The 19,838-nt window shown below is 45.4% G+C and overlaps 1 protein-coding gene across 2 annotated transcripts in view; it reads right to left on the reverse strand.

The window, feature by feature from the left end:
- The window catches only part of FGD5 (FYVE, RhoGEF and PH domain containing 5), a 118,787-nt gene extending 100,348 nt beyond the window's left edge, over window positions 1-18,439 (reverse strand). For both annotated transcript variants that reach the window (XM_064519283.1, XM_064519282.1), the window contains exons 1-2: window positions 18,287-18,439; window positions 3,652-6,547 (exon numbers count right to left, since the gene is read on the reverse strand). In XM_064519283.1, the coding sequence (XP_064375353.1) occupies window positions 3,652-6,547; window positions 18,287-18,299 (2,909 nt within the window). In that variant the 5' untranslated portion in view covers window positions 18,300-18,439. The remainder of the gene's footprint in view (window positions 1-3,651; window positions 6,548-18,286) is intronic.
- Window positions 18,440-19,838: the final 1,399 nt, after the last annotated feature.

A 19,838-nucleotide genomic window follows, 5' to 3' on the forward strand; every position in this document is an offset into this window, starting at 1 on the left:
CTTCTACTGTAGATGACCATTTTATGAAGGAGCACATAGGGATGTACGGGTGGACAGTAACATGGGCTTTCAGCCTATTTCTCATGAATGCTCAGCTCAGTGGGATCAGTTGTGGAGTTGCAGATATCCTCCTTTTATTCCTCTGTTCTCCCTAGCTCCTTTCCTTTCTGAGTTTTGCGCACGTTAGCAGAAAGAAGGATTCAGACTTAGCAAACACAGTAAAGCCAAATTACGAGCTCCAAGTAGAAAGCAAAAAGGGGAAATGCAATTCTTAAGACACACAGCTTGTGCCATCTTATCTGAACTCTGATAAGAGACACTCTCTGTCTCTTCTGAAAGCACTGGGAGTGGAACCACAGTAGACTAATACAATGTGTGTTTGAGGTATCTCTTTTCCCATGCCCATGATGTTTATCACACTATCGTGAGTTGGTGCTCTGAAGGTCCAGGGCTGGATTACTAAGGCTATTCTTTGAGACATATCCCAGTATATTTTAATTAATTCTAACTGACTTTCATCTGGTTAAAGTCTAGCCAGTAACTTTGGTTGAATTGCTCTGATTTACAGTTGTTCAGGGTCAAGGTGATACCATAGGTTACAGTGTACTGTCCAAGAGGTGGGGACCAGCTGCCTGTTGTTTTCAGCCTGAACAATTGGTTTATGTTGTTTGAAGAGCAAAGTGCTGCTCTTCAGAGAAAAATGGCTAGAAAGTGACTTTTCAAAAGCAAATGAAAGCCAAGACTGACTCTGGCTATTTAGACTGAGAAAGGTCAGGGACATTTTGTCCAATTCCACTTATGTCCCATTTGTTCTACGCTGTACAGAAAGGCTAATGATGACCTATATTGTTGTATACCTGAATCAGAGTTTAATTATTAATACTACATAGCTAAATTTTGGGGATATACAATAACTGCCCTTCAGGGGGCAATATTCCCAGTTTTATCCTGAGGATGATAATGTAAATTGAGATATATTTCTAGCACACTTTCATTATTGGACTTTTTCTATAAACGTGATTGCTTCTAATTAGAAATTATTGGTTTAAATCCACTCCGCATGATCTTTCTTTTTAAGCAAGAAAATTAAACAGTGAATCTTCTCATCTGTCAATTTCTGTAAGTTTCCTTCCCTCTCCCCTGCCATGCTTTTCCCCAGTCACACATACTGGTGGTATTTCCTGGATTATTATAATTTTTTATAGCACTTTCTGATTCTGTTTTCTGAAATGTAATAAAAGATTACATTCTGGGCCATACATCAAAAACGTAGCAATTCCATGAGGTATGAGCAGATGCTAAATACTGGTGCTCTGCAGGTGAATGTGCCAAAGAGAAGTTCACGGGCTCAAGACTCATGTATTACAAGAGTTTAATCCAACACACTCCTACTCTCAAATGGTTGCAATAAGCCTCAGGATATAAGTAGGCTGAAATTCAAAGCCATTACTATTCCAATGCAGCTGTGGTAGAGCTGTGTTTGATATGTATTCATATTATAAAGCGTAAATCCATTGAGGGATATTTTAGGGAGAACTGCTTTAACAGGAAATAAAACATCCTTGTCCATACATCATCTATGTATGTGTAAATAGGTTCATGCACACGTACTTGTATGATTTGCTTGCTTTAGGATTAGAACATATACTATTTCTCTAAGTACATTATGCCATTGGATGTGTATTACTCATTTATATTTCATCAAAGCTTTTCAGGCAGGTCTTTGTCCAAAACATCCTGACAAGTACTGCAAATAATAGCTATCTCAGTAGAGACATATGTATATTGCTGTCTGCCTCCTGCTGTTCCCCTCTGCCCCGTTTGTCTTGGTAAAGGGGCTGTGCGGGGGAGCCTAGCCTCCATTTCTCCCCTGACAGCAGGAACTGCATGCATAACAAGCAGCAGCCTGAAAAATTATGTTCACGCCTTGACCTTGAGACTTCCTGAACCAGTTTGGATTGGCTCTCCCCTTGAAACAACAGGCTTCCACAGGAAGTTCATAAATGGGCCCAAGTCACAGCAATTTACGTAGTTTTAGTATTTTTAACTTGGTTCTTCAAGAATGACCCAAAATGGGCGGCGTTTCACGGACACAAAGAACTGGCCAGTTTTTCCAAGAGCAAACGTCAGTGTGTTGGGCACAACGCGAGCCATTGAAAGCAGTGACTAAGACAACCTCTGCTGAGCACTGCTCCGGAGATGTGCATGTTGTGAAGCTGCACTATACCTGCCGCGTCTCAGCATCAGCACCACTCAGGCTCCCAACATCACAGCCCGCCCAGCATCTCCACAGAGCTAAACCACAGGCCCATGTCCTGGACACCTCGGTTTCAGGCACGTTCGGATAAACAGCTTGAGCACTGACACAACATCTTTCCCCACGCTGCCCCCGATTCCTGCTTCTCTCAGAAAGACAGAGCACTGTATGTCACTTTTATCTTAGAGACAGTTTGGAGCCTCATTCAGAGGCATTAAAGAATAGCTCTTTCATTCCCCAAGTCTGAAGTATCGAAAGAGGGATGTGTGAAATGCCCATGGTTTGTTCCATTCACATTGACAGGGGAGAGGACCAGAAAAAATAAATGTTGCAAAGAAACAGGAGTGTTAAATCTTCATAAGGAGAAGAATGTATGAAAATTAACACGAAAACCTTGCTTTGAAGACTTTTCTCTCTCACACCACTCTAACAAAACCTGACTATATTAAAGACATCCCTTTCCATTTGTTTGCTTTGCACCTTGTTTTTCCATTACCTGTTTAACATGAACTTAGTGGAAAACACCATTCTTACTTGCATCTTTGCACTCCACTGATTGTATGCTATAATCCAACGATAGGAATGTAATGATGGAATATTAATTTAAAATTCTTGAGTGCCTTGCTCCAATTTAACTATGAAAAGCAGTAGTTTTGGAACATTTTCTTGTTTGCGAATACCCTAATAGAATGCGGATGAGAGATTATATTATTAATGTTAGCAATGCATATGATTTCAGACAGAGCTATTTAATTCATTCAGAAATCAGAAGCTCTGTCAAGGGTTCATAATGATAGGCTTTAAAGCAAGCTTTAAAAGTAATTGTCTAGTCTGATTAGTTCATGGTTTGGGATTTTCTGGTCTATACTTAATTGCTGTGCTTTGAAGGAAAAATTATATATATATATATATATGTATATAGTTGCTTAGAGAAATTGACAGAAATGAAATGAAGCAGAGATTTTAGGACCTCTTCAGGCAAATGGGCTCTCTTTTCATTCAGTTAAAAAGTCAGAAACATTTCTTACTGAAGAACAAAGAAAACAAAAAAAGCCACAAAAAATAGATCCCTTGGGTAAACCAAATATTTTAAAATGCTCTTTGGCTTCTATCTGCTAACCATAGGATCCAGTTCCACTGGACTTGTTAGTATACATTTATAAGGTAAAGAGTTTCTCTATATGTTAATCTGGAGTCTTTTTTTTTTTTTTTTTTTTTTTTTTTTTTTGCACTGATAAAGGCTTATCTTATATTCTTCCAATCTTTCTCATAAGCCTTTTCTGACAGGGGGATAAGCCAAGCAACATGGAGGATCTGCCTGTGATACCTAGCGGGGGAGGCCTTGCCTGTTTGGCCAAGGCTAGCAGGTCTTACATAATAACTTATTACAGTACCTTTCTGTTTCCTGGTCTGTGGTTTGCTGCTTGTTCTCAAAGCCAGTGAAGCTGCTCATATCCACATAGCCATCATTCTCATTAGCAGCAGATAATGCCCTGCTGGGATCTTCAAAAAACTCAGTAAAAGTTCCTGCTCTGGTGGGTCTTCGAGGAGGAATTTGTATATTTTCATAGTCAGAGCTCATAGCTGGAATGTTTTCATAGTCAGAAGTGTCAGCATTGGGGAAAGAAATGGACCTAGGTTTCGTTAATGGGAGTGGCATGAAAGGAGGTCTGGATCGGTCCTCGAAGGACTCCACTCTTGACACACTCCTGCTGAAGGACTTGGGTGTTCCTTTTCTCTTACCGTCCTTATAGAAAAGAACAGCTGAGGGAGACTCAGACATGCGGAGCTTCCCTGCATGTGATTTTAGCTGAGGTGAGCTACTCAGGCTCCTCCTGTCCAGCTCCATCAGCCTTGAAGGTCCGTGATAGCTGGACTCTGATGAGGACCTTGAAGATGAAACATTAACATCCACGTGGACTTTATTTTCAGTTTTCTTCTTGAATTTTAGAGTGAGGAACCTCTTAAAGGAAGATTTCTTTTTCTTGGAATACTTATCAGGTGACTCATTCTCTATCAAAAGTGAAGGGGAACTTTTAGTGATTGGCTTTTTGGTGATGCAGGCAAGTTCAAAAGGAGGTGGTATATCGACAACTGAGGATGGAGTAGATACACCGCTTGAAGAAAGGTGATTTCTCTGGGAAAAACTGCCTGAGGAGCCAATGACACAAGGCAAAGACAAGTTGTCTTCTGTCCTTTTTATTCTACCGTCATCCAGTACACAGACATCACTTTCTTTGTAAATGGAGACAGGCATCTCTCTCCCCTCAACAGAGTAAGACCGAGGATATAAAATAAAACATCTTGATGTGGTTGGTAGTGCCCTATTAACTTCCATTGGTTTTCCTTCCACTGACAAGTTATTGCTTAAATCTTTAGTCCCAGAGCCATTGTGGGAAGACGGCAAATCAGTTTCAGGCCCAGTTTCTTCTGGAACTGTTTCTGGCACATAGCCTGGCATTTTCCCAGAGAGCGACCGGGTTCTAGTGACAATGCTTTTCCGATCGATGGGCAGCGAGTTGTTTTCACCATCCATACTTAAGTCATCCCTTTTACTGGGATCAGCTCTTAAATCAGTCTCTCCATCACGAGGGGTTTCATTCTCTGCAGGAAGCACATAAGGGTCATCTAGAGAATCACTGCTTGTTTCTCTTTCCTCTGATTGTTCAGGCTCAATGACCACCTCAGGGACTGCTAAATTTTCATGTGAGACGTGTTTGCTCTCACATTCTGCATTCATTTTGCCTTGCTCACAGACTGCTAACTCCTCCTCAAATGGGACCTGTTCAGGTGGACCTAGGACACTTTTGCTGGGGCTGTTTGGTTCCACCTTGGTGTCTTCAAGGAGCAGCTCATCTGACTCAGAGGTTTCCACAACACTTTCACTGTGCTCTTCAATGAGCACGTCTTCCAGCTCTGACTCCGTCCCTGGGCCACTAGGTAGAGTAACCGAGATCTGATCATCTTCGTCCAGAGAGGTCCCTTGCGTTTGTAGATTCTCATCTGAGTGTTCCTGGGGTATTTCCTCACCACATTCATTCTCAAAAGGAGTAATTTGACAACCATTATCCGTACTCTCTGCATTCACAGTGTCTTCCTCTCCTTTCTCAGAGTCTTCATTTGCTTTGCAGGCTGCCTCTGATGTCTCCTCCTCGCCTCTCCTCTCAGTGATCTGGCAGCCATCACTAGTATTTCCTGTGTTTGTGTCAGTGTGGTCGTCTGGGTCTGCTTCCTCCTCTTCAGCTGCAGCTGGCTGGATGGAGTCTCCCAAACCATCTTCAGTGCTGGGTTCATTTTCAGTCAGTTCCAGTCTGGGAGCTGTTTCTTCATAGGCCTCATTGGGCAGCACGTTAGGGCCCTCACAGCCATCATTTTCCAACTCCTCTTCCATGTTCAAATCAAGCTCTGCTTGCGCACTGTCATCACCGTCATCTGCTGGACACCTGTCTCCCTCTTCTGAAGTCTCAGGCAGAGACTTTATCATTAGAATGTCTTCACAAGTATCACCCACCTCATCCTCATCTCTATTCAAAATGTTATCACTGTCAGTCTTACAATCACTACAATTCTTAACAAGTTGCAGACTATTAAAAGTTTCCTCCAAATTGTTTTTGATTTCACTGCAGTCATTTACAGCATCTTCATCTTCATCTGCATTCTTGGAAGCATCGTTATCCCCATCAGAGGCATCTGGGGACCCCTCACAAAGTGCTTTGGACTGCTCACAGTCTCTGGTTGACTCTTCTGAGTCTGGTTCCATCAATTCAGCAATATCTGAAGGGTCGTGGTGCTCAGCTTCGGCGATTTCTAGATTGCCAGTGTCCTTGTCATTAGCAATGTTGTTATCCTCTTCCTCCCCCGCCTTTTCTGGAGTTTCCAAGACTACATTTTCCGCAGAGGAGTCTAGGCTCTGGTCATGCTCATGTTCCAAGTCATTATAGTCTTTGCTAGTCAGCTGAGCTTCAGGAACTACAATGTATTCATTATCCACCTCAGATTCTGGGCACTCATCATTATATTGATTTCCTTCATACAGCTCTCCATCAGGACATCCCAGTTTCCCATTTGAGAATTTATTTAAGTTGTTGTTGGTATAAACACTGGATTTGCCCTCAGTGTCAGCTGAGAGTTTTGGCTTGGGAGCAATAGGTGGTTTGGGACCCCTAGACGTAGAATTTGGGTTATGAAGAGTATCAGACCTTGGCAGTGAAGGAGAAAATTTGGAGACAGCTACTGGAGAAAGATGACCAATAATCTTTGGTTTCGGTGCTAGTGGTGGCTTTGTGATTTCTGGAAAAAAGAGAGAAAAGCCATGTTAGCCATCACAGTTTCTTATACCAGAGTATACAGCACAATTGACTTTATCATACAACAATAACATCTAATACAGAAAGAGTCCAGCCAGTGGAAGATCCAGCTCTGAAAAGAGAACTGATGGAGAGATGAGCACAGAGCGTATGCACTGTGCTTCCCTGTGGCACTGTAGCTATATCCAGGGAACATGGTTTAAGGTCATAATTGGACTGAAGCAGATGTAGCCCATGCACTCTGGGGGAGATAAAGATGTACAGCTGAAGGGCCAAGGGTCTATCACATGATATGGGTAGCACCTCTGGCACTCAGCAGGACTAATGCAGTAGAGCCCCTTTGAACCTGCCCCAGAAATCTGTTTACCCTGGGCTAAGTATAAACACTTTGATTCAAGAGTGCTGAAGTGGTTTACTGCAGGAAAAAAATTGCTTTTTAGCCATAGTAGCTGTTCTCGTAACACAGTACAAACATTTTATAGGAGTGGTTTTTAACTCAATGTGTAGTTTGCAGGATTTACTCAACAGTCAAAAAAATTAGTTCCATCAACAGATCTAGAATTAATTCACCCTAGCCAAACTGACATGAACACTTGGTGGCCAGACACACAATCTTCCCATCTGCCTTTACTGTGGAAACAAAAATGGAGTTACATTTTATTTGTCAACCAGCAGTAATCACGATGGATAAGACAGTATGCTAAAAGCTTGGCTAATACTTTACATTGATTATGCAGCTGAGGTATAATGCACTGAATGAAATAGTTATGACCCAAAATAAGAAGAAAGTTACTGTTTTCAATTTAAGTTCAGTTTTCAGAGCCTAACTTCAGTCCTTTCTCTGATCAAAAGAAACTCTGTCCCTCTGTAAGTGCCAGGACCCCTTGCAAGTACATTTTGTGAGCATCAAAATATATTTCAAAAAGCGAATGATCTTGCAAAATGAAGAGCTATGTCTATGACCGCCTGGCTGGCCTAGGTCATAGGCCAGCCAGGGTCTCTAAACTTTTTATGCTGGAAGTGCTGACAACTGTACAGGGGAATTTAAACAGATTGACAATAAGCTAGCTTTTCTTCACTGTTCTTCGGACTTAAAACTCATCTATGGACATTTTACTTACAGTACAGTTTACATGGCACAGACATTTCAAGCTATCTTGGGCCTGAAATTAATTTTCTTTGAATAACTAAATGAAATGCTGAAAGACTGCATAAATAGGCAACAATAGAGATCCTCCCTCATGGGAGTTTAGATGAGATGAAATATGTGGTGTAAAGGAGCCAAATACCAAACGTTTGCAGATGGTGATAAGTAGAGAGAAGGGTTTTGCTCTCACTAATGTTTTCTAGTCATCAATAGGTAATTACATGGTTAATCAGTCAGAACTCTCTTATTCTTCTCATACTTTGAATTAATACATATTCTAGTGGAGAGAGAGGAGCTCTCCATTTTAAGGAAAAGCACAGGACAAGATATTTCACCATTCTCTGTGCAAAATCTTTATGCCCTACATATGGGGAATAAGGGAACGGTATATCAAGACAGACCATTTGGGACATGGTCCCTGGGGCCAAATGCTATTCTAAATCATGGCATAAGTTTCTGGAAATGTGTTTACCGTGCTGTTATATTTTTGAGTATTCTGGAATGAAGACTTCTGTCATCTGGAAGTGAAGACAGTTAAAATTCAGCTGGGCACCATACCGAGAATGAAGTAATATTGAATGCAGGCTGCTTAAAATGATTCTCCGATTGTTCTAATATTTGGTGTCATGGTACTTTTCTTACTGTTATCTTGGCCCAGCTGAAGTAATTTGTATTGAACCCATAAAGGCATATCAGTGCTATTAGGCTTTGGGAGATAAAAGAGACTGTTTTCTCTGAATGTCCTACCCTTGCTGCAGTTTCTTCCAATACTCAGAATGATGCTGACAATTCAACATTCTGTAATTTACTCGGAAAACAGTCTTTCTAGAATTCCGAGAAACCAGAGAAATTTCAGTTGAGTTAAAAACCGAGTGAACGATCTCAGTCAGTCCAGAAGGGATGAGAAGGCTGTTCTAATCAGGCCCCTTATCACATACACTGATTCAGAATTATTCTGTATCTGGTGATTTATCAGATCTAGTTTCATGTGTGCCATATGCAAAAACAGAACTACAGATATGACCACTAATATCCATACAACCATATTAATCAGGATGCTGGTTAACTAATGCTAGCTAGAAGATGATGTATAGAAAAGAATATAAACAGCCATCAATTTTGGCTAGTAGACTGTGTTTGAGGAACATGCTAACCCCGTGTACAGGCATTTACTTAACAGATAAAGCACAATCTGCAGTCATTTGTTAGTGTACAGTTTTTCTACAGGATGAATAAAACTAGTGGTGGTGGTGGTGGTTGTACTGCAGAGAGCTTACTAGGGCATCTCTTCGTAATGACTTTTGATGGGGGACTCGCAGACTGAGGGGAAAGATCTCCAGTGATGAAGTAAGAGAAAGATGGAAAACATCAGTGGGTAGCTGGAGGAAGGTCATTCGACACATCACGATGTCCTTAATAGGAGCAAAGATAAAAGATACTGACTGGTTAAATCGCAGTGAAGGACAATACAGATATTGAATGTTAAGCAACAACTGAGAAATCTGATTTTGTTTACCTGCAACTGTTGAGTATAAAAAAACACCTGTTCACAGCATGAGACAAACCGGTGTTAAGAGTGTACTATGCACTCATCAAATACAGCCTGGCTTGGGAGATGCTACAGAGGAGTTAGAAGAGGTTTTGAAGTGGGAACAACATAAAATGGCAATCCGAGACCTCTTTACTGAAATTTGCTGAACCATTTGTATTTTCCAGTACTGTACCTGTTATCTGTTAAGAACCATTGATATCAAACAGCAAGGTTGCGTTGCGGACAAGGGGGCTGTGCATCTGGTATTTCCACTTACACCTTCAGCACCCTCTTCAGCTTGGTAGTGAGCGCTTGTGGTCTCTGTGTACTGATCAACCACTTTAGGCTCTAGAAATGAAAGTCGTCATAGTTCTAACCTGGAAAGAAGTATACTCAAAATATAAATTCATTTCTGGGAATATTCTAGCCAATTTTTCTAATTGCAGTGCGTGGTTATACCTGTAGCTCTGTAAGGACTTTCAGAGAACATCCTTTTTAGTCCAAGGTCACTTCAGGGAAGCATGTTCCCTAAAGAAGGCCTTGTGTTCTGCAAACCCTCAGCAGGCAGAGGATGTTCTACTGTTCCTCATTTGATTCTTCCTCCTAGGTTAGCATTAGCTGACCTAGACATCATGATGCAAGATAAAGAAAAGAAACATAAATGAAGTTCCTTGCTGTATTTGGGGTGACTGCTCCTCAAAGGAAGCCACCTCAAAGGTGGCAGTCAGAGCCGAGTCCTGTAGATATCACTATTTGAGCCAACCTGCAGAACTGGCACGTTGTATGTGGCCTTTCTGGCTTTGAATGGAACGGTTCATGTGCAGAAGAAGAAATGGGAAGCTTAAAAAAGCTTTTGGAAAAGGAGGGAGGGAGAACTTTATGCTTGCCAGTCCACAGTACTGTAGTGTATGCTCTTGCTTCATGCTATCCACTGTTGCTTTGACAAGGGCATCTCCCTAATTACTGAAGTCACAGAATGGGTAGCTGATCTTTCTCTCCAGATCACCTGAGAAATGTTATGTGCCAAATACTTCACCGTTGCTGAAGTGCAGTTGCTTCTTTTACAGCCAGCAGCAAGTCTGCAGCAGTCCTAACAGCAGAGTGCTGAAAAGCGTCGCCAGTTAAAAACAGGGAGGGAGTAGAAATGGGTTGACTGTCTTGTAGCCCTGGCTCCTCTGCCAGATCGGCCTCATGCATAGTAAAGTGTGTGAGAATTTTAGTAGCTGTAACTGAGTCCTTACATCTGTCCCACCACAGATCAGTAGTGTGTTTATATTCAACAGTTGCAGAAAAGCAAAATCAGATTTCTCAGTTGTTGCTCAGCATTCAGTATCTGTACTCTCCTTCAGTGTGATTTAACTGGTCAGTATCTTTTATCCTGAGTAATGTGGTGCTTCTAGGACTAACTCCAAGGAACCAGCATGGCTCTAGAGGTGTGATAACACTTTCTGCAATGTGTGGCTTTTCCTAGAAATGTCCATCCAAGAGTGGGACACAAGTATTACCTACTCCATTCCTGGGATCTGACAAGTCCTGAGCACAGTCTGCATTTTCACCCTTATTTTCATCAGAGGGAGTTTCTGTACTGAAACACTGAGTAGGGAGAAGAAGATCGGAACTGTGGAGAATACCTGGATCTCACAAGCTGGCTCATAAGCAAGACTGACTTAAAATAATTTAATGAGCTCATTTCCTGTGCATAAAATAACGATGCAGACATCCACTTTAAAAGAAGTGATAAAGCTTAAAGACAGTTACCCGCTTTCCCTCCAGTGATAAATCTTCCACAGCAAAATGGAATCAAATAATCTTGAGTTTTTCCTTCTGCTACTTTCTGAAACATTGCTAGCGGAAGAGAACTTAGGGCAGTGGACCCTGTTCGTAGTATGGTAACAACGGGCATTGTGTCCTACTCTTTTCCACTGTGCCAACTATTGGCCACTTCTGGTTTCTTCCTTACTTGCTTTCTAACTGCTTGTCAGTTATCTCCTTAAACAGTTTTCTTTCTTTTTTTTTGGTCTTTTGGTCTTCTTTGTGTTTTTTGTAAATAAACAAGTGTTTCTTTAAAAAAAATACCCTAAACAATTAATGAAATGAAAGCAAATCTGTCAAGCACAAAGGACTACCATTTGCCTTTGATCAGGACAATCCCACTCTGCTTCAATTTCTGCTTCCTTTGGTGTGTGAGCCATTTAAAAGGATCTGGCTGTAACTTCTGAATGGCCAAAACTAACATTGCGCCATAAGGAATGTGTATGTTCACAAATAATATGCATGTTTATTTTAGGATGTGTTTTATGTTGGAGGGAGACACACCCACCTTGTGCTTAAAAGGAAACTCTTGGGGAATAGGAATTTCTTTAGCCTGCTCCTCCCCTTATTGTTCGATGTTTCCTTGTACTGACAAGGATAGCTTCCTCTCCTTACCCACCTTCCTCTGGGCAAACCTGTGTTTCAACAAGGTTTCGTTTCTGCCATGGCCCACACAAAATTACACTGTAGTCCTTCTCTTGTCCCTCCCCACCTCCAAGTTTCCTCTCCTGAAATGGCAATCACCCATACAGCTTTAACTGTTCAAATGTTTCTTTTAAATAATATGCATTATACGATGCGATATCACCTGAAAGACGGCAATTACCCGCTTTCAAATGTTCTCCAAACTTGGGAATTAGTCTAGATTAAGGCTTATAAGGGACCATATCATCATCAACAACAACAACAACAAAACCACTGAGCAGTTGGATTTGGCCTGAAGACCTAATTGAACAATGAATTTTCACACTTGTAGAGAAATTTGTAGACATGTCCCAGGCCCATAGTCTTTGATGGTGGCCCAAGGAATGACTTGGCTCTGTGGTGCAGATACTAGTTTCAGCCTTGGATGGTGCCACAGTCTAGTTCAGGCATCTCTAAGGATGCTGAAAGTGGCTTTTTCTGACCGATGAACTTGGTGGACTGTGGTTTCTTCACTCCTTTGGCATTAATTCAGCTCAGACATATGTTAAAATTGGAGAGACGTTGAGAACAGAGGACAGAAATGTACTGCATCGTTTCAGAGCTTTTAGATGGAAGTGACCATGCAGATGGAGGGACCACATTGCAACAGTGGGATGAGAGGGCACCAAACCGAGATGCCCAGTGGAAACAGATGCACACAATTCCTGTTTCTCGCTGCTCCTGCCCAGGAAGAAGGGCTTCAGATCCACAGATGGGAGATGCCTAAGACACAGGAGGCAGAGGGAGAATATCTAGGCAAGGGCATGAGAAAGTCTCGTTCATCTCTGATGAGGAGCTGTGCAATTTCAATCTGCTGCACCAGAATAAAGTTAAAACTTGTCTTCCAGAGAGCTTTGGTCTGAAGACAGCAAGAAGTCAAGAATCTGCCTTTGTATCCTCCATACCTTGTTCCCATAATGAATCGCTCATTTATAAAATAAATCCCTTATTTCCGATTAGCGCAGTCTGGCTTCTATCTCCAGCCTTTGGCATTTGTTACCATTTCTTCCCCTGGGTTAAAGACCTTTTTAGTATTCAGTATTTCTCCTGGGAAGACATATACTGCCTTACAACCACATTTTTACATAATCTTCTTTTGGTAAACTGAATGCATGAGCTCTTTCAATCTTTGCAGGTGGACAGTTTCTCCTGTCCTGAAATCTTCTCTTGTGGATTTTTTTCTGAACTTTCCCCAATTTTCCAATAGGTCCTATAAAATACAGAGGGCAGACCTGTAGGAAGCATTCCAGAGTGGTTCTGATGATGCTGTCTACAGAGCCCTGTGCTCTCTTAGAGCCAGTCCTCACTGTTCTCCCTTAGCTTGTTACTGCATCAGGTTGACTTGCTTGTCCGTTGTGACCTCCAAACTGTTTCCAAGGCTACATTTTCTGTATTCCTTGTCTCTGAACTGATAGCTTTATATTATGCATTAAATGTAATTTGTTTGAATGGATCCAACTTAATGATCCAGACCTCTTCACATAACTGCCCTGCCTACATTATTAATTACCCTTTTACCAGTCCTTGCATCATTAAACGAACTTTGTCATCTGATACTTTTCTATTTGCGTGCCTACCAATGAAAGTGTTGAACAGCATCAACCTGTTCCTGGTCCCCGCATTATAAATGTCATCATTTGATGAGTGTACAGAGATAACTACTTCCAGGGAACTGCCAATTAGCCAGTCCTCAATCTAATTAACCCAGACTTCATTGCTCTTATATAAATGCTTTTCTCTTAAATCAGAATGTGGTACTAAAATACCATACAGACATAAATGTATGTCTTTGCATCTGTGCAGTTGCCTTTGTCAAGCAAATTTGTAACTTCCTCCAAAGACTAGGATCAAATTCCACGCTTGGAAGTGAGCAAAATCCCACTACTGAGGAAATGAAAATAAGCAACCTCAAGAGTAGCAGTTAAATGGGAACTCATTTATTTACATGTCATTTGGCTCAGACACTACTATAGCTGTAGAAACATGTGAGATTTGGACCAAAAATGATAAAAGTTATTCCATGGAAGCATTTCTATTTTGTCAACTAGCCACTAACATGAAACAACAAAGAACCAATCCTATACCAACAGCCTCCGTGTGCATGATGTTTCTCACATTAGAGAATGACAGTGCTAAGAGCTTCAACTGTGGACAAAAGCCACATGGCTTAGGTGCTGCACCAGCGCGGAACAAAAAGATATTCCCTGCCCAGGTGAGCTCACAGGTTGAAGCATTAGGCCAGGGACAATAACTACAATAACTACAGGCACAAGGGAACACATGGAAACAGTGTGACTGCACTGCAGTACAGAGGTAGGAGTTTCCATATATCAGCTACCAAAACGACTCAGGGTTCTTACAAAGCAGGACAGAGAGGAAATTCTGTACCTGTATCTGTTTCAGCTTGGCTAACACATGCTTTTATGTTTTGACCATGGCTTGCCTACTCGAAGAAGAAATTCTTCTGAGAGTGAATGGTAGACACAGCTTCCTATCAAAATAACATGTGGAGCTTCAGTGTAAATTAAACAGACAGCTCTTTGCAGATGAAGTGGCTTTGGATCTGGGCAGAACAGTGGCACCTACCACTACAGCAGTGCTGCCAGGACTGTAAAGCAAGCAAAGCACGGAGTTTCCTAAAACTCATTTATTTCATTTCCAGTGCACGAACTGTAGGTTCTAACCTGTAATTACAATTCTGCCAGCTGTCTAAGCCAGCCAGTGAGGCAGTGGTTGATCAGCCTGTGTAGATAAGCCATTTTAATGCCATTCTGAATTGTGGTAAGTAGACAACATATGCTGTGTAACCTGCTTCAATATGTTGGAGATGAAATAGATGGGGTAGAATGATTTACAAGGAAAGTATAATCCCTTTAAGGGGTTCTACTCATATAACACCAGTGCCGTCACTGCTAGGACCCCAGGATCCATTGTAAATAACTGAGATGTCATGAATTTCACACTACTCACTGCAAAAATCTTTATGTTTTATAGCGTGTAGATCCATCACGTATTTCAAATTGTCAGAGAGAACTAAAAGGTTTAAAGCAGCAGCAGTTATATAAGAAACGAAAACAGTTGCAGGGGAGTCACTTGAAATGGAAAAGGTATTTGTAAGTCTCCCTTTCAAATGGGACCTCAGTCCAGATTTAGGTACCGGCTCCCACATTGACTTGAACAGCAACTAGATGCTTAAGTATCATATGAGAGTTGGGGCTTTAGGCTTTTCAGAGCTGAGGTCCTGATCAGGCCAGCGTGGTGTGGGCTCCTAAGTGCCTCAGTCCTTCGTGAAGATGCGACTTCAGCTTCTGCATCATTCTGATACTTTTGGGAAAAAAAAATCTATCCTCTGTTATCAGAGCATGTGCTCCAATGTGTGATCAAAGGCCCTCTGTATACAGCAAGAAGGCTCCCCTGGTGTGGAGTCAGACCCATAGTCAGTAGTAACTATCCAGTGGGATTTTTGTCTCCTTACAAATCTTAACTGAATTATTAGCAGCTGGGCTGTCAGAGCACATCATGCTCTGCAGATATAAAATGCTGTACTTTACAGTTATTGGAATCCATCCTCTGTGATTAGATCAATGCACTATGACTCTGATATGTCAGATCAATAGCTTACAAATTTCTCTTACTATATAACTTTATTGCAGCTGTCTGTAAATACAATACAATAGCACAGCATCCCACAGAGAAACACTGCTGAAAGGGTAAAATCTAAAGACAGTCTAATCATAGGAATAGAAAATCTAGTGTGAAAGGAACGGATGAATTTCAGTACCAAAATCTTGATGCTGTAAATGCTCCAGCAGTTTTACCATCTCTAGTGGACTGTGCGTACAGGTGTCTGAAGGGCTGGGGGTGTTGTCTAAGAAAAAAGCACATGTGCATGACACTTTAAATAACCTTTCTTTAAGCTACTGGCATGTATTTCTTTTTAACATAACTGTAAATGTTTGTGATATTTCCAAATTGGCTGTGATTTCACAACAGGAAGCTCTCACTGCAGCAGACAGCTTATATGCGCCTGTTCTTTCATACATTGCTTTCTGGGAGCCAAAGAAGACGTTGGTTAAAATTCCTTGACAGGGGCATATGGTAACTTTTCATATAGTACTTTCCATAGCAACTGAAGGAATAGGTAGTCTGTTTACGCCTCTGAACAAATTGGAGTCTATCAGCTGTACATTTTTCCTTTGGCCAGCATCATTTCAGCACCTGGGAAACAAATCGGTACGTAGAGGCTGGGAGATGGCTGTCTGGCACTTGTCTCTAGCACAGGTTTCCTGGGACCTTAGGTGGACTGCTTAATCTTGCTTTTCACGTCAGTCCTGAATCTCTGAGAATAATCCACATCTTCTTTACTGTTTTCTCTCTGTCTGTATTTTAACTTCTGAGGCTGTCTCATACGCATGACTGTTCAGTGGTGCTACATATTTAGTGTAATATAAAAATCACTAATGCAGGTCCCTGAATTGTGCCAGTTAGTAAATGCCCCTCTCCTTCAGATTCAGTGGGAAGCTCTGCTTTGCACTGGTGGGAGAGAAATTCCTTGCATTGTGTGAATGTACAAAACAAAGGCTGAGAAGGGATATGAGCACTCTATAAATACAACCTGGAGGTAAACACCAGCAGAGGAAAAGAACTATTTTTAAGCAAGAGGACAATGTAATCAAAAGAATAAATGGCCATGAATCTGGTCTGGAAACTAGAAGAGCTAGCAAGGGTAAGCGGTTCTCAGCCACCTGAGAGGATTGGCAGGAGAGCTACATAAAAAGTTTTGTTTTAAGATACCATTTGATGAATTGATAGGAGGTATAATATGACCTTGTGACCTGTGACAATGGGTACTGCTTTTGGTAATGAAAGTTGTCCCGTTCAGTCCTACATTCCCGAACAACGAAGACGGCTAATAGTTTCAGACTGTACGAATGGATGCATCTGATATTCCTTACACTGCACTTCCACTGAGATCAGGATCAGATTAGAACTGCTCTGTTTTAAATAATGGAGAGATGGAGAAAGAGAGATTGGAGCATCATGGCTAAAGTTTTTGGCTTTCAGCAGCCTTTGGCTGGCTCACTCGACCTTCAGTTGAGTTTGTCTCCTGGGAGGGACAGAGTCCAGTCCGGACAGGATCCGAAAACACAGTGGAAATGTCACCACTTCTTGGGTGGGAGAGGAAGGTGTGCTGCTCGCCCCTCCAAGGGGAGAGAGAAGCTTTTACTTTGAACTCAGAGGGGTGGTATGGCTTCCTGATACAGCAGCGGAGGGCTGGATTTGACCCAGAAGATCCTTCCAATCCTATGTTCCTGCGTTTTGGCAAACAATGATTCACAGTTTCCCAGCACATGACAGTTGTAGCTAGCAGTGAAATCGCTGGGCTTCAGGGTATACCCATGCAAGTGAGGTGCCCAGCAACGTTCACCCTATGGAAGAGCAAAACGTGGTGGAAGACCGTAGGGCTAGCACAAAGGGACCGACTGTTTCGCTTCCTCTTTACCTCCAGATGCAACATTAGGTTTTCTAAATAATTCCAGAGTTAGTAGCAATTGTTTCCTGGATTATTATGCCTTTTAAACACGTGCCTCACCCCTGAAAATCAGATACGGTTGGTAGAGAATTTGCAGTTTGCCCCAGTTTTCCAGTGACATCTAAATTTTTTAATTGTTGAAAACCTTGGCTTTCTTGTGCCTTCCTCACCCCCTGTGTCTTTCCCCTCCCGCTTTCCAGTGGGGGGGGGGGGGGGCGGACGGGACGGGAAATTAACAGGGGGAGAGAGGAAAGGTTTGGGTTTGCCTTGGAGAGAAAATTCTGCAAAACCCGCCACCCCCAAAAGAAACTTTCCGAAAGGAAGTCGCAGCCGATTTCCTAGGGGCTTTGTGTCGGGCTGAGTGCGTCCCAGTGGGTGCAGAGCCGCGTCCTTCACCCCCCGCCCTGCCAGCCCGGGTGTCCCCGGGGCCCCCGCCTCGCCCCGGGGAGGCTGCTCGTCCCGGGCCGCTCCGGGGCGCGGTGCCCTGCGGGGGAGCCCGGACGGGGCGTGCCGGCCCGGGCGGACCGCTGCCCCACGGGGTGCCGGCCCGGGAGGACGCTGCCCGGCGGGGTGCCGGCCGGGGGTAGCGGCCCCGGGGACGAGGTGCCCGGCCGCGGTGCCGCGCCGGGGGCAGGGGGGCGCCGGTCCCGGAGCAGGGCTGCCCCGGCAGCCTCGCCGGTCCCGGAGCACAGATGCCCCGGCAGCCTGCGCCCACCCCGGAGCACAGATGCCCCGGCAGCCTTCGCCCACGCGGGAGCACAGATGCCCCGGCAGCCTTCGCCCACCCGGGAGCAGAGATGCCCCGGCAGCCTTCGCCCACCCCGGAGCAGAGATGCCCCGGCAGCCTGCGCCCACCCCGGAGCAGAGATGCCCCGGCAGCCTGCGCCCACCCCGGAGCAGGGCTGCCCCGGCAGCCTTCGCCCACCCCCGAGCAGAGATGCCCCGGCAGCCTGCGCCCACCCCGGAGCAGAGATGCCCGCGCGCGAGAGCCGCCGCGGGGGAGCCGCGCACTCACCGGCGTTGTTCATCTTCCACGGCAACTTCGCTCGCTGGCTGCGCCGGGCGCTCAGCGCATGGTCCCGGGGCCGCCGCCGCCCTCGCCCCTCCCGGACGCGCCCGGCCCTGGAGCCCCGCTGGGGGCACGGGAGCGCGGGCGGGGGCAGCCGGCGCGGCGCGGCGCGGCGCGGCGGGGCTGGGCAGGCGGCCGTGCCGGCTCGGGGGCGGTCAGCGCCGCGGCGCGCCTCCGCCCTGCCCCGCGCGCGGCCCGTCGGGGGGGCGGTGGCGGCGGCCGCCGGCGCCGGGGCCCCGCTCGGCTGGCGGAGCGCGGGGCCGGGCCGGGCCGGGCCGGGCGCGGCAGCAGCCCGCGCCGCGCCGCGCAGCGAGTCTCGGCCGGGGCGCGGGGAGAGCTGGAGGCGCGGGCGGGTTGCGCGCTGCTTCGCCCCCCCCGCCTCCCCCCTCCCCCGTCACCCCGCCGTCCTTCTCCCCCCTCCATCCACCCCCCTCCTTCACCTCCCCCGTCCACCCCCCTCCCAGTGCACCCTCCCCCCCCCCGTGAGACAGGACCCCCCACCTGTGCACCCCGGGAGGAACCTCAGGGAAGCGACCCCAGCGCGGCCGGCCCGGGGGTTTTGCCGCCGGCCAGGGGCATCCCCGGGGCCCATGTCCCCTCCCGCTGGAAGCGGGGTCTGCGCGCGAGGAGCCGGGGACAGACCCTCACGCACCAGCCACGCTTGCTCCCAGCGGTCTCAGGCCGCCCGGATCTGCTGTCTCGCTCCCTTGGCCTAAAAGACAGCTTCTGGCTTGGTGAAGATAAAAGGCGCTCTGTGGCCGGTCCTTCTCCCTGGTTTTGGGCTGTCGTCAGCCAGGAGCCCCCAGACAGGGCTGCGTTGCTCCCCGCTCTCAGTGGAGGCGTGCTGCAGCCCTGCTGCCTTCCCGGGGGAGCAGGCATTGCTCGCACCAGCAAGTGCAACTTTGCAGATCTGTTCTCCAGCTTCCCTCGCTGGGTAGGGAAACCTCCCTGGGGCTGAGCTGATTCAGAGGGTCACTTGGCAGCTGGGGAAGGGCCATTCCTCCCCAGGGCCGAGGGATGCCTGGGGCCATCTCAGAGCCCTGCCCGCGGGCAGGCTGGGCAGGGGAGGAAGGAGCGTCTCTGCCTGCCCGGAGGGTGCGAGCTGGGGTGTGTGGGGGGGAGAAGCTGCCACGTCCTGCTTCGACACCCAGGTCCCACGGGAACCAGGACTATTGCTAACACCACTGAGAGCAACTTGAGTTCAGATGCTGTTTGCTCTACTTTTATAAAGTACCTAATGACTAACATCATCCTGGTGGCAGATGCCCTTTTGTGTAGCCAGAGCTCTTTTCTGGTCTCCTTCAGTACTGTCTCACTGTGACTGATGGGGCACAGAGTGCTTTACACATTAGCGCACAGACCCCGGGGAGACCAAGCAGTGAGGGAAATGGGAACGGAGCCCTTCTTTCTGTGGGCTTGAGTCTCTCCCCAGTGAGGCTGCGATCCGGGAATGACTGGCTCTGACTCTTTGGGGAACCCTGGCTGGGTCACTAGGCTC

This window comes from Dromaius novaehollandiae, chromosome 12 (assembly GCF_036370855.1).
Source record: "Dromaius novaehollandiae isolate bDroNov1 chromosome 12, bDroNov1.hap1, whole genome shotgun sequence".
Taxonomy (NCBI): Eukaryota; Metazoa; Chordata; class Aves; order Casuariiformes; family Dromaiidae; genus Dromaius; species Dromaius novaehollandiae.